At 41.2% G+C, this 12455-nt stretch overlaps 1 protein-coding gene across 1 annotated transcript; it reads left to right on the forward strand.

Annotated features, from left to right (window-relative positions):
* The first annotated feature begins 6412 nt into the window (after nucleotides 1-6412).
* LOC311126025 (uncharacterized protein) lies at nucleotides 6413-9737 on the forward strand. The gene is made up of 6 exons (XM_084200056.1): nucleotides 6413-6515; nucleotides 7586-7945; nucleotides 8440-8532; nucleotides 8709-8795; nucleotides 9259-9292; nucleotides 9683-9737. Exons 1-6 carry the CDS (start codon nucleotides 6467-6469, stop codon nucleotides 9699-9701), a joined length of 642 nt encoding a protein of 213 aa, XP_084056182.1. The 5' UTR covers nucleotides 6413-6466; the 3' UTR covers nucleotides 9702-9737.
* The last annotated feature ends 2718 nt before the right edge of the window (nucleotides 9738-12455 follow it).

A 12455-nucleotide genomic window follows, 5' to 3' on the forward strand; every position in this document is an offset into this window, starting at 1 on the left:
ATATTTTGGTTTCATCTGACCATATGACATTCTCCCAATCCTCTTCTGGATCATCCAAATGCACTCTAGCAAACTTCAGACGGGCCTGGACATGTACTGGCTTAAGCAGGGGGACACGTCTGGCACTGCAGGATTTGAGTCCCTGGCGGCGTAGTGTGTTACTGATGGTAGGCTTTGTTACTTTGGTCCCAGCTCTCTGCAGGTCATTCACTAGGTCCCCCCGTGTGGTTCTGGGATTTTTGCTCACCGTTCTTGTGATCATTTTGACCCCACGGGGTGAGATCTTGCGTGGAGCCCCAGATCGAGGGAGATTATCAGTGGTCTTGTATGTCTTCCATTTCCTAATAATTGCTCCCACAGTTGATTTCTTCAAACTAAGCTGCTTACCTATTGCAGATTCAGTCTTCCCAGCCTGGTGCAGGTCTACAATTTTGTTTCTGGTGTCCTTCGACAGCTCTTTGGTCTTGGCCATAGTGGAGTTTGGAGTGTGACTGTTTGAGGTTGTGGACAGATGTCTTTTATACTGATAACAAGTTCAAACAGGTGCCATTAATACAGGTAACGAGTGGAGGACAGAGGAGCCTCTTAAACAAGAAGTTACAGGTCTGTGAGAGCCAGAAATCTTGCTTGTTTGTAGGTGACCAAATACTTATTTTCCACCATAATTTGCAAATAAATTCATTAAAAATCCTACAATGTGATTTTCTGGATTTTTTTTCTCAATTTGTCTGTCATAGTTGACGTGTACCTATGATGAAAATTACAGGCCTCTCTCATTTTTTTAGGTGGGAGAACTTTGGTGGCTGACTAAATACTTTTTTCCCCCACTGTACATCTGGTGTATTTTTGATCAATGTCTATTGGATCATTGTTATCAAGATTCTGATGTTCCACATTTAATTACTTTTTTGCGAACAATAATACAAACATACAGACGGGAAATAATGCTTGAACATTCTTAGATCTCCTATACTGTGTGTTCCTGAACAGACATGAGACAAAATATTTCTCCATTTCAGCTTTGCGACTCGAGAGCCCAACAAAGGCTTGACTTTTCTGAGGCGCGTATAGAGATGCTCTGAAGCCCCCTGAGATCTCCTGTTTTCAAAGAATCCTGTGGTTTGGTTCCCTGTCTCTCTCAAACCCTCGACCCCCGTAGAGCTGTGCCGTGCCCACATCCTCCTCCTATACGACCCCCACCTAGGCCATGTTTCTCCCCCCAAACCCCTCAGCCCCGACACACACACACTCTCCAAAAAACCAAGCTCTATAGCCATGCAGTTCTAGCTAGGCATTAACAGTGTACAATTTCAGAATGCCTTTGCTTTGTTGCAGCAAGGTACATTGTTAAAGGGAGTGTTCACCCAAATTACCAAATGAAAAATGTATTTTGTTACCCTGTAAGCAGTCTATGGACAAGGTATGACAGCAATCCATGCTTTGGTTTTATTTACCTTTTAGCATTTGTGGCACAAATCCAATGCAAGTCAATGGTACCGATATGAGCATTTTTCACGCTTCAATTAAGTTACTTATAGATGACTTTGACATGAAGCATGTAAAATGCTAATATCGATATCATTGACTTGGATTGGATTAAGCATTTAGAAACAGTGGCCTGGTAAATAAACCAAAGCATGGATTGCTGTCATATTTTTTCGTAATTTGGAAAATATATCATTTTGTAATTTGGGTGAACTTTCCCTTTAATATGACAAACTCTCTCGCAGGATGACGCTAAACGCCAAGTTCATTAGCAATTATATAACAATAACCTATTTAATGAAATGCATTTCTGAACTGATCCCTGACGTTGCAGTTACATCCACTTTTAAGCACTTTTGTTTTACTGCACTATAGTACAGGTTCACTTTGAATGACCCCAACTGTACATCTTCATCACCCTGCTATATATACAGTGAGCTCCAGAAGTATTGGGACAGTGACACATTGGTTGTTGTTTTGGCTCTGTACTCCAGCACTTTGGATTTGAAATGATACAATGACTATGAGGTTAAAGTGCAGACGGTCAGCTTTAATTTGAGGGTATTTTAATCCATATCAGGTGAACCGTCTAGAAATTGCAGCACTTTTTGTACATAGTCCCCCCATTTTAGGGGACCAAAGGTATTGGGACAAATTAACTTATATGTGTATTAAAGTAGGCTGTAAGTTTAGTATTTGGTCCCATAGTCATAGCACGCAATGATTACATCAAGTTTGTGACTCTACAAACGTGTTGGGTGCATTTGCTGTTTGTTTTGGTTGTGTTTCAGATTATTTTGTGCCCAATAGAAATGAATGATACATAATGTATGGATAGTCCTGAATGAATTGTGAATAATTATGTTATTGTAATTGGTGAGAGGTTAGCATGTCTTGTGGGTATGATCTTTGTGCGTCTGTAACTTTCTCACTCATTATTATTCACAATTCATTCAGGACTATCCGTAATCATTGTAGCATCCACATTAATGTAGAAGTGTTTAGAAACATATTCTATTCTTATTTACAATAAAAGTGACTCCAAAATGACACAATACATTATTTACCATTAATTTCTATTGGGCACAAAATAATCTGAAACACAACCAAAACAAACAGCAAATGCATCCAACGAATTTGTAGATTCACAAGGTTGATGTAGTCATTACGTGCTGTGAATATGGGACTAAATAAATACTTAACTTTGTCTACTTTAATACACATATAAGTGAATTTGTCCCAATACCCATTGATCCCCTAAAATGGTGGGACTATGTACGAACAGTGCTGTAAAACGGTTCGCCCGATATGGATGAAAATACCCTCAAATTAAAGCTGACAGTCTGCACTTCATAGCCATTGTATAATTTAAAGTCCAAAGTGCTGGAGTACAGAGCCAAAACAAAAAATAAAATGTCACTGTCCCAATACTTTTGGAGCTCACTGTATCTGTGTAATGTTCTTACTGAAAGGAAATCTTTTGGAAATTAAAATAGAAAAGGAACCAATTTTGGGGATCGTTCCACATTCTATTGAATTGTATCCCTTAGTTAGTGTGCTGTGTGCATATCTCAGGGTGCCCATATAAAGGCAGGCATAAAGAGGATATAAAGATTCTGTAAGTGAACAAAACACGACAGCAGGATCACATGTGGGTTGTCAGTGAGTGGTGGTAAATATATTTGTTCATGAGAACCAACATTAAAAACGTATCCACAACATTATGAACATCTTGCTGTAAGGTTGTGAACACGTAAATGTGAGCTACTATATTTGCTATCAAATATAATATTTTAATATGAAAAATAGGCTACTTTACTTTACTTATAACTTTATTGTGGGAAAAGTAACCTCAAAGCTGCTTCAATACATCTTACAGTGGTAAGGTTCATGCTTTGTTGAAATTGTCAAGACTCCGTAGAATTTTATTGACAGATAAAATTACATTTTCAGGTATTTATCAGATTTAGCAATTACAGAAGTACTCATTGAGCTTCATTGTTGATTGGTTGTGTATTTCTTTGACATGAACTGGAGTTAAGGTAGGTTGATTTGCAGCTGTGCTCCAGTACTCAGTGCGGCTGCGGCTGGGCTAGGTCACACACCTGGCCAGAGAGGTTAGGAGAGGTGAAACTTGGCAATTGTGCAAACTAGTCACACCAGAAAAAACGAGGCCTTCGTTTTAAATGTATTGGTATAAAACAATTCCATATACAGTACATTCGAAAGTATTCAGACCCCTTGACTTTTTCCACATTTTGTTACGTTACAGCCTTATTCTAAAATGTATTAAATAATTTTTGTATTAAATAAACATTTTTCCTCATCAATCTACACACAATACCCAATAATAACAAAGCAAAAACAGGTTTTTAGAAGATTTTGCTCATTTATTAAAAATAAGAAACAGAAATACCTTATTTACATAAGTATTCAGACCCTTTGCTGAGAGACTCGAAATTGAGCTCAGGTGCACCTGAGTCCACCTGTGGTAAATTACATTGATTGGACATGATTTGGAAAGGCACAAACCTGCCTATATAAGGTCCCACAGTTGACAGTGCATGTCAGAGCAAAAACCAAGCCATGAGGTCGAAGGAATTGTCTGTAGAGCTCCGAGACAGGATTGTGTCGAGGCACAGATCTGGGGGAGGGTACCAAAACATTTCTGCAGCATTGAAGGTCCCCAAGAACACAGTGGCCTCCATCATTCTTAAATGGAAGAAGTTTGGAACCCCCAAGACTCTTCCTAGAGCTGGCCGCCCGGCCAAACTGAGCAATCGGGGGAGAAGGGCCTTGGTCAGGGACTCTGACAGAGCTACAGAGTTCCTCTGTGGAGATGGGAGAACCTTTCAGAAGGACAACCATCTCTGCAGCACTCCACCAATCAGTCTTTATGGTAGATTGGCCAGACGGAAGCCACTCCTCAGTAAAGGGCACATGACAGCCCGTTTGGAGTATGCCAAAATGCACCTAAAGACTCTCAGACCTTGAGAAACTAGATTCTCTGGTCTGATGAAACCAAGATTGAACTCTTTGGCCTGAATGCCAACCGTCACGTCCGGAGGAAACCTGGCAACATCCCTACGGTGAAGCATGGTGGTGGCAGCATCATGAAGTGGGGATGTTTTTAAGCGGCAGGGACTGGGAGACTAGTCAGGATCGAGGCAAAGATGAACGGAGCAAAGTACAGAGAGATCCTTGATGAAAACATGCTCCAGAGTGCTCAGGACCTCAGATTGGGGCAAAGGTTCACCTTCCAACAGGACAACGACCATAAGCACACAGCCAAGACAAGGCAGGCGTGGCTTCGGGCCAAGTCTCTGAATGTCCTTGAGTGGCCCAGCCAGAGCCCGGACTTGAACCCGATCGAACATCTCTGGAGAGACCTGAAAATAGCTGTGCAGCAACGCTCCCCATCCAACCTGACAGAGCTTGAGAGGATCTGCAGAGAAGAATGGGAGAAACTCCCCAAATACAGGTGTGCCAAGCTTGTAGCGTCATACCCAAGAAGACTCGAGGCTGTAATCGCTGCCAAAGGTGCTTCAACAAAGTACTGAGTAAAGGGTCTGAATACTTATGTAAATGTGATATTTATGTTTTTGCTTTGTCATTGTGGGGTATTGTGTGTAGATTGATGAGGGAGAAAAAACTATTTTATCAATTTTAGAATAAGGCTGTAACGTAACAACTTCCTGCCATCCAGGACCTCTGTACCAGGCGGTGTCAGAGGAAGGCCCTCAAAATTGTCAAAGACTCCAGCCACCCTAGTCATAGACTGTTCTCTCTGCTACCGCACGGCAAGCGGTACCGGAGTGCCAAGTCTAGGTCCAAAAGACTTCTCAACAGCTTCTACCCCCAAGCCATAAGACTCCTGAACAGCTAATCATGGCTATCCTGACTATTTGCACTGCCCCCCACCCCCACCCCCCACCCCATATTTTTACACTGCTGCTACTCTGTTAATTATTTATGCATAGTCACTTTAACTCTACCCACATGTACATATTACTTCAACTACCTCAACTAGCCGGTGCCCCCACACATTGACTCTGCACCGGTACCCCCCTGTATATATAGCCTCCCTACTGTTATTTTATTTTACTTATTTTCTCAACACTTTTTTGTTGTTGTTTTATTTTACTTTTTTATAAAAAATTAATGCACTGTTGATTAAGGGCTGTAAGTAAGCATTTCACTGTAATGTCTGCACCTGTTGTATTCGGCGCATGTGGCCAATAAAATGTGATTGGATTTGATTGGATTTCTATGCCAATGATTCTAATTTAGATGTTCATCGGTTGGGACATAGGGAAAAGTAATTGTTGATATTATGGAATTGTTCACTTTCTGTTGGTCCATGAGTGGTACTTTATTCTGAATATATACATCTTTGTGTAGCATCCCCTTTACTGTAAAGCAATAGCAGTATATCCCTGATGAGGGCTATCGCTGGTGGGGTAAGTTTCTCAAAACCAAGTGAAATTATTAAAAAAGTGTCTGGACACTTCTACAGCATACCGCAATACATGTTTTGAATTAGGAGTAAAAAGTGTTATGTATACAAACTTCAAAGGATTATGTTTTTTATTGTTTTATTTTGTGTGTTAATAGTGTATGAAACAGTCATCTCTTAAGTGACAAATACAGACAAAGCCTTCCGAGCAATCAACAAGTGGATATAAAGCTTATTTCTTATTTGGGGAAAACTTCTGACATAATGTCATTACATATACATTGAACATCATCTCCTCTCTTCATTACAAGTGTGTGTGTGTGTATGTGTGTGTGGCTCGCTCTCTGATAGGCCTGGTGCGTGGCTGTGTGTTGTCACGTAGGGGTGTTACCCAGGCGACACTTGGCCATGTTAGTTCAGTTGCTCCCCTGTTCTCTGACAGATGCAGAAAGGGAAAAGAAAGCAGTTTTGCCGACCCTCAGCTAACACTCGAAACATCACATCACAAATACACAACCTCTCAAGATGACCCCATTGGCACTGGTATGGACAACGGTGTGTTTGTGGACAACAGGTAAGGACCCCAATATTCTCTCTACCTACGGTCAACAAGTTATTTTCTGTTGAGGCCTCAGAAACAGCGTTAGGCCTACCTTGACAACTAGTGAGAGTCAGAATGTGAAGTGTATGTGCTGTTGTTATTTGCTTATCATTCCATTTTGGTAAATGTTGTTATTTCTATCTAGTCTTGTGTATTTTTGCAAGAAGGTTTCACACAAGGAAAGGTTAAGAGAGTTAAAGGAGCGTTGATGAGGCCCCAGTGTTTTCTTTGTATGAAGTCCTTTAAAATATTTCAGTGATTTGAGTGATATGTTGTTTTAGTGATGATCGGATAAACCTAAAGAAAAACAGTAGGCCGGAGCCAAAATGCACAGACCCTCAATAATTGTCATATCTCCAAAACATGACAGACATTCAAAGACAACCAAGAGCTATTCTTAAATCCAACGAGAGCTCTGCAGTTAAGATATTTATACATATTTCTGTGATGCATTACATATAAAGAAGCGAAGCGAAACAGTTCAGCATTGTCTCGCGCAACGTTTGCTTCATAATGTCACCTTTATAGATAAGTCTCTCTTCTAACCTTTTTGTTGTGTTGCTACATGTCATGGTTCCAAGGTGCCATAATTTAACATTTCCATTCTTGCAAAATGATTGGTTTAAACATAGTGTTTGTGTCTGTATCCTTCCACAACCACAGCTTTTTTGCTTCATTTTAGATGGAGCAATCTCAACCCTTCTTTAACTCGTTCTATCTCGCTTGATGTATTTCTGGTATAATTTACCTGTCGTAAATAAACAGGTTTCCACAACACTGTTGAAAGCACAATAATGTATTTACATTGAAGCACAAGCAGACAAAGTTTCAATCCTGTACATTTTTTGTCAGGTGAAAATATTGTAAGAGCATACCAGTGTTACGGACATCCGTCATGTCTTCTTATCATTGTGATCTCTGTCCATGTCCAGCATGCACAAATGACAATAGGACCTTATTCCATCAATATTGTTTGTGTCTTCTTTGATGTGGCGACAGTTTGTCCATCCAAACTAAACCCCCATTCACTTCACCTTTCCCAGTGTACAGCCTGATACCAACCGAGTCCCACTTCGTCCGCTACCCCCCGATCAACGATACAGAGGTCCTCACCTGTGAGTGTTCAAGCCGCTCCTGCCAGACGGTCTTTTGGTTCCGCACTTTCCACAACAACTCCGGCTTCCAGTTCCTTCTTAGCCTCAACAATGCTGACCGGACCAGCCACGGACCCAATCTGGATAAACACCGGTTCAAGGCCAATAAGCGTGACGGGGGGAGCAAGGTGATTTTCACACTGCGCATCATTAAGATAAGGGCAGAGGATGCAGGGTTGTACTCTTGTATGCTCCAGAACCAGAAAGAGAACGAGCTGTGGAGGCCAGGAGTTCTTCTCAGACCTGGAGGTGAGAGGAAGCCATTACCCTGCACGGCACTGACACTTCCCATTTTTCCTATGACTGATTAGAGATGAGAAGATTTCCTGATTAAACCAGAATTCCTACATTTCCCTCATAGAACCAGTTACACAACTGTGTAACGCACTCACTCACATCTGCTGTATTATATTTTGAATGGCCCGAGAACACAGCAATTTCCGGATTTTCCATGTTCTTCCGAAATAGTTGAACCTTTGATTCAGATTTCGCTGTGTCCCTTCACAGAGCTGGGTTGGAATTAATTACAAAATGTTGTGAAGTCAGGACGTCAGTGCAGAATTCAGCCTTGATGTAGAAAAGAAAAGCAATTAGAAGTTTCCCTTGCGGCAGTTGCAGATCTTGTGTTACCATCTTTAAGCTTCTTTATCTGTCCAAATCTCTCTACATTATGTTTTGTGTATTTTGTCTCCCTCACAGTGTGTCTTATATCCATCACGTTGTGCATTTTTGTCACCCACCAGAGACTCGCCCAACATTAACCCCTGTCACGAAGCCCAAGCCCCAGGGCATCCCAAGAGGCCGCTGCACCAAAAGCAACTATGAAACCCCAAAAGGTGAGTTTCATAACTTTAACAAGTCTGTCTCATAAGTTGTTTGTTGTCTGTGTAACAAGTTGAATGTGTTACAGGTTACTTTTTGTGTATTTAGTTATGTTAATACTTTACAACTGGTTGAATGTTGTGTTGCAAGCTGCTTAAACACTGTAACAGGATGTTGTATTGGGTTCCAGGCTGTGGCTCCAAGGTTCTGTGGCCGTTGGTTGGAGTACTCCTGACCTTGGCTGTGGCTTTGATCTACACACTGTACTACTTCAGCCGTGAGTGTCTTCTCTCCTTCCTTACCTGCCGATTAAGCAATATAGCAGAATCACCCAGCTCCAGTGCTGTTTGTAATTAGAATTGTCAATTGTCAAAGACGCTACTCACGCAGGGCCTAATCCTTACTTGAGATGCACATGCTTAACTCTCGTGTAAACTGTGTATTGACGTCAATGGAATATTTGCCGGAAAACTTGAGTTACGTGGATATCAAATTAGGAATCCAGCCCGAATAGCCACAAACAACATTTTAATCTGCAACATTTCACATTTCACAAAGCAACGAAAATAAAATGCATTATTTTGGGAGTAAGCAACAATATCGTAATTTATGCATTCTGTGTGGGATATTAGTGTACCTGCTCCTCCTATGGGGTTGAATCGGGGAGGCTGTAATGTATTCATGTTTATGACTGTTACTATGCTGTTGTTCTGAATTAGTTTTGTGTGTGTGTGTTACAGGACTACCCAAAAAGTGTCGACATCAGTTTGCCAAGTAAGTTCCATGTGTAAACTTTGCATCCCTGTGATTTTATCCTCTCCTCCTCTCCCCTTTTCTCACAACACAATAAAATATCTCTCCCTGCTTCTGTATCAATCTCTGACTTACTCTTTGGCTCTTTGATCTGAGCCTGTACTCATAAAGCGTCTGAGAGTAGGATCAGTTTTGCCTTTTAGATCACAATGAATATGATTGCATGGGCAAGGGGGACCAGGATCCTAGACAAGATACTCTGAGACATTTTGTCAATATGGGCCCTGGTCACGCTTCTAATCTCTAATTTTCTGTGATCGATCTGACTTTCTCTATAATTGACACAATATTTGTCCCTGTATTCATCTCTGTGTATTTCACTCTCTTTGACTGTTTGTATCTGCCTCACAGGAAAAGACCATTGAAGTAAGTCAGAGAGCCCACACTGCAGACTCTGAGACAGTGCTGTATGTGTCCTTGGACCTCCTTCGAGGAATCCAATTGGACTGAACCTGAAGACAGTTTTATTAGCATCTCACTTTTCTATTCTTTGTTCATTACAGCAATGAACTTGCCTGAAAATCCAACTGTCTAAAAGGAAACTCTTAGGATTCTGTCCACAATGTTAATGTCTTTGGCTTTGGTTTTCTAATTATGTGGACGTATCTAATATACCACATTTTTATGAACAGGTATTACTCTCTTACAGTGGGGAAAAAAAGTATTTAGTCAGCCACCAATTGTGCAAGTTCTCCCACTTAAAAAGATGAGAGAGGCCTGTAATTTTCATCATAGGTACACGTCAACTATGACAGACAAAATGAGAAAAAAAAATCCAGAAAATCACATTGTAGGATTTTTAATGAATTTATTTGCAAATTATGGTGGAAAATAAGTATTTGGTCAATAACAAAAGTTTCTCAATACTTTGTTATATACCCTTTGTTGGCAATGACACAGGTCAAACGTTTTCTGTAAGTCTTCACAAGGTTTTCACACATTGTTGCTGGTATTTTGGCCCATTCCTCCATGCAGATCTCCTCTAGAGCAGTGATGTTTTGGGGCTGTCGCTGGGCAACACAGACTTTCAACTCCCTCCAAAGATTTTCTATGGGGTTGAGATCTGGAGACTGGCTAGGCCACTCCAGGACCTTGAAATGCTTCTTACGAAGCCACTCCTTCGTTGCCCGGCGGTGTGTTTGGGATCATTGTCATACTGAAAGACCCAGCCACGTTTCATCTTCAATGCCCTTGCTGATGGAAGGAGGTTTTCACTCAAAATCTCATGATATATGGCCCCATTCATTCTTTCCTTTACACGGATCAGTCGTCCTGGTCCCTTTGCAGAAAAACAGCCCCAAAGCATGATGTTTCCACCCCCATGCTTCACAGTAGGTATGGTGTTCTTGGATGCAACTCAGCATTCTTTGTCCTCCAAACACGACAAGTTGAGTTTTTACCAAAAAGTTCTATTTTGGTTTCATCTGACCATATGACATTCTCCCAATCCTCTTCTGGATCATCCAAATGCACTCTAGCAAACTTCAGACGGGCCTGGACATGTACTGGCTTAAGCAGGGGGACACGTCTGGCACTGCAGGATTTGAGTCCCTGGTGGCGTAGTGTGTTACTGATGGTAGGCTTTGTTACTTTGGTCCCAGCTCTCTGCAGGTCATTCACTAGGTCCCCCCGTGTGGTTCTGGGATTTTTGCTCACTGTTCTTGTGATCATTTTGACCCCGCGGGGTGAGATCTTGCGTGGAGCCCCAGATCGAGGGAGATTATCAGTGGTCTTGTATGTCTTCCATTTCCTAATAATTGCTCCCACAGTTGATTTCTTCAAACCAAGCTGCTTACCTATTGCAGATTCAGTCTTCCCAGCCTGGTGCAGGTCTACAATTTTGTTTCTGGTGTCCTTTGACAGCTCTTTGGTCTTGGCCATAGTGGAGTTTGGAGTGTGACTGTTTGAGGTTGTGGACAGGTGTCTTTTATACTGATAACAAGTTCAAACAGGTGCCATTAATACAGGTAACGAGTGGAGGACAGAGGAGCCTCTTAAAGAAGAAGTTACAGGTCTGTGAGAGCCAGAAATCTTGCTTGTTTGTAGGTGACCAAATACTTATTTTCCACCATAATTTGCAAATAAATTCATAAAAAATCCTACAATGTGATTTTCTGGATTTTTTTTACTCAATTTGTCTGTCATAGTTGACGTGTACCTATGATGAAAATTACAGGCCTCTCTCATCTTTTTAAGTGGGAGAACTTGCACAATTGGTGGCTGACTAAATACTTTTTTTCCCCACTGTATGTGCTAGTATAGCACAAATGCAGCTTGTAATAGATAAATAAAAATACATTACCTGTAAATACGTGCACACTGTATTTCCATTGTTTTGTGTTTACCATGAATTGCCACCTGGAACAACAATACCATGTTTGCCTATTGATATTTGGCAAAACTGTACTTTCAATAGAGTCAAAGCAATATGAAGCATTGTATTCTGGTTCAGTAGCCTAATGTGATTATCGTCTGTGTCCATCATGTGTTGATGAATAAAATCATTTTTTGTATAATTCATTACTTAATGTCCATGTACTTTCATCTTATCATAGGGACCAGAGAGAAGTGTGTGTGTGTGTGTGTGTGTGTGTGTGTGTGTGTGTGTGTGTGTGTGTGTGTGTGTGTGTGTGTGTGTGTGTGTGTGTGTGTGTGTATGCGTGTATGGTATTTCCTTGTTTAACTGTTGAGTGGGAGACTTTTAATCTGCGTTTAAACACAGAAACATAATCAAGCCTTCTCCCCACCATTTCACTTCATATTGCATTGGACAGAGTGCAGAGACATGTAACACTCTATATACAAACTGTCTTTATTGATGTCAACCACAATATTTGTCTATATATAATAAACACACAACGATAACGCTTGTTTGAAACAGCATGCACACCTGCAGCATTTTAATGGGGGGATAAAAACATCTGTCTTCCGTGGTTCTTCAGGTCTCAGTGAGTGAACAAGACCCTTTCCTGTGTGACAGAGAAAGAGAGGGAACGAGACAGAGAGAGGAGAGAGCGAGCGCTGTGCACATTGAGATGCTATCACTCTCTCTCTCTTTGTTCTTTCAACTTTGAGCCCCTCTTCTTGACGCTGAAACAAAACAACCGCAGAGCGACCACAGACC

The sequence above is a fragment of the Coregonus lavaretus genome (assembly GCF_964263955.1).
Source record: "Coregonus lavaretus genome assembly, contig: HAP1_SCAFFOLD_4857, whole genome shotgun sequence".
In the NCBI taxonomy this organism is placed as follows: Eukaryota; Metazoa; Chordata; class Actinopteri; order Salmoniformes; family Salmonidae; genus Coregonus; species Coregonus lavaretus.

Bases quoted from the DNA above. Each gene is read 5' to 3' on its own strand.
- LOC311126025 (XM_084200056.1), top strand. From the start codon at position 6,467: ATGACCCCATTGGCACTGGTATGGACAACGGTGTGTTTGTGGACAACA. The intron at 6,516-7,585 runs GTAAGGACCCCA...CACCTTTCCCAG, and splicing joins GGTGTGTTTGTGGACAACAG to TGTACAGCCTGATACCAACC. The intron at 8,796-9,258 runs GTGAGTGTCTTC...TGTGTGTTACAG, and splicing joins CACACTGTACTACTTCAGCC to GACTACCCAAAAAGTGTCGA.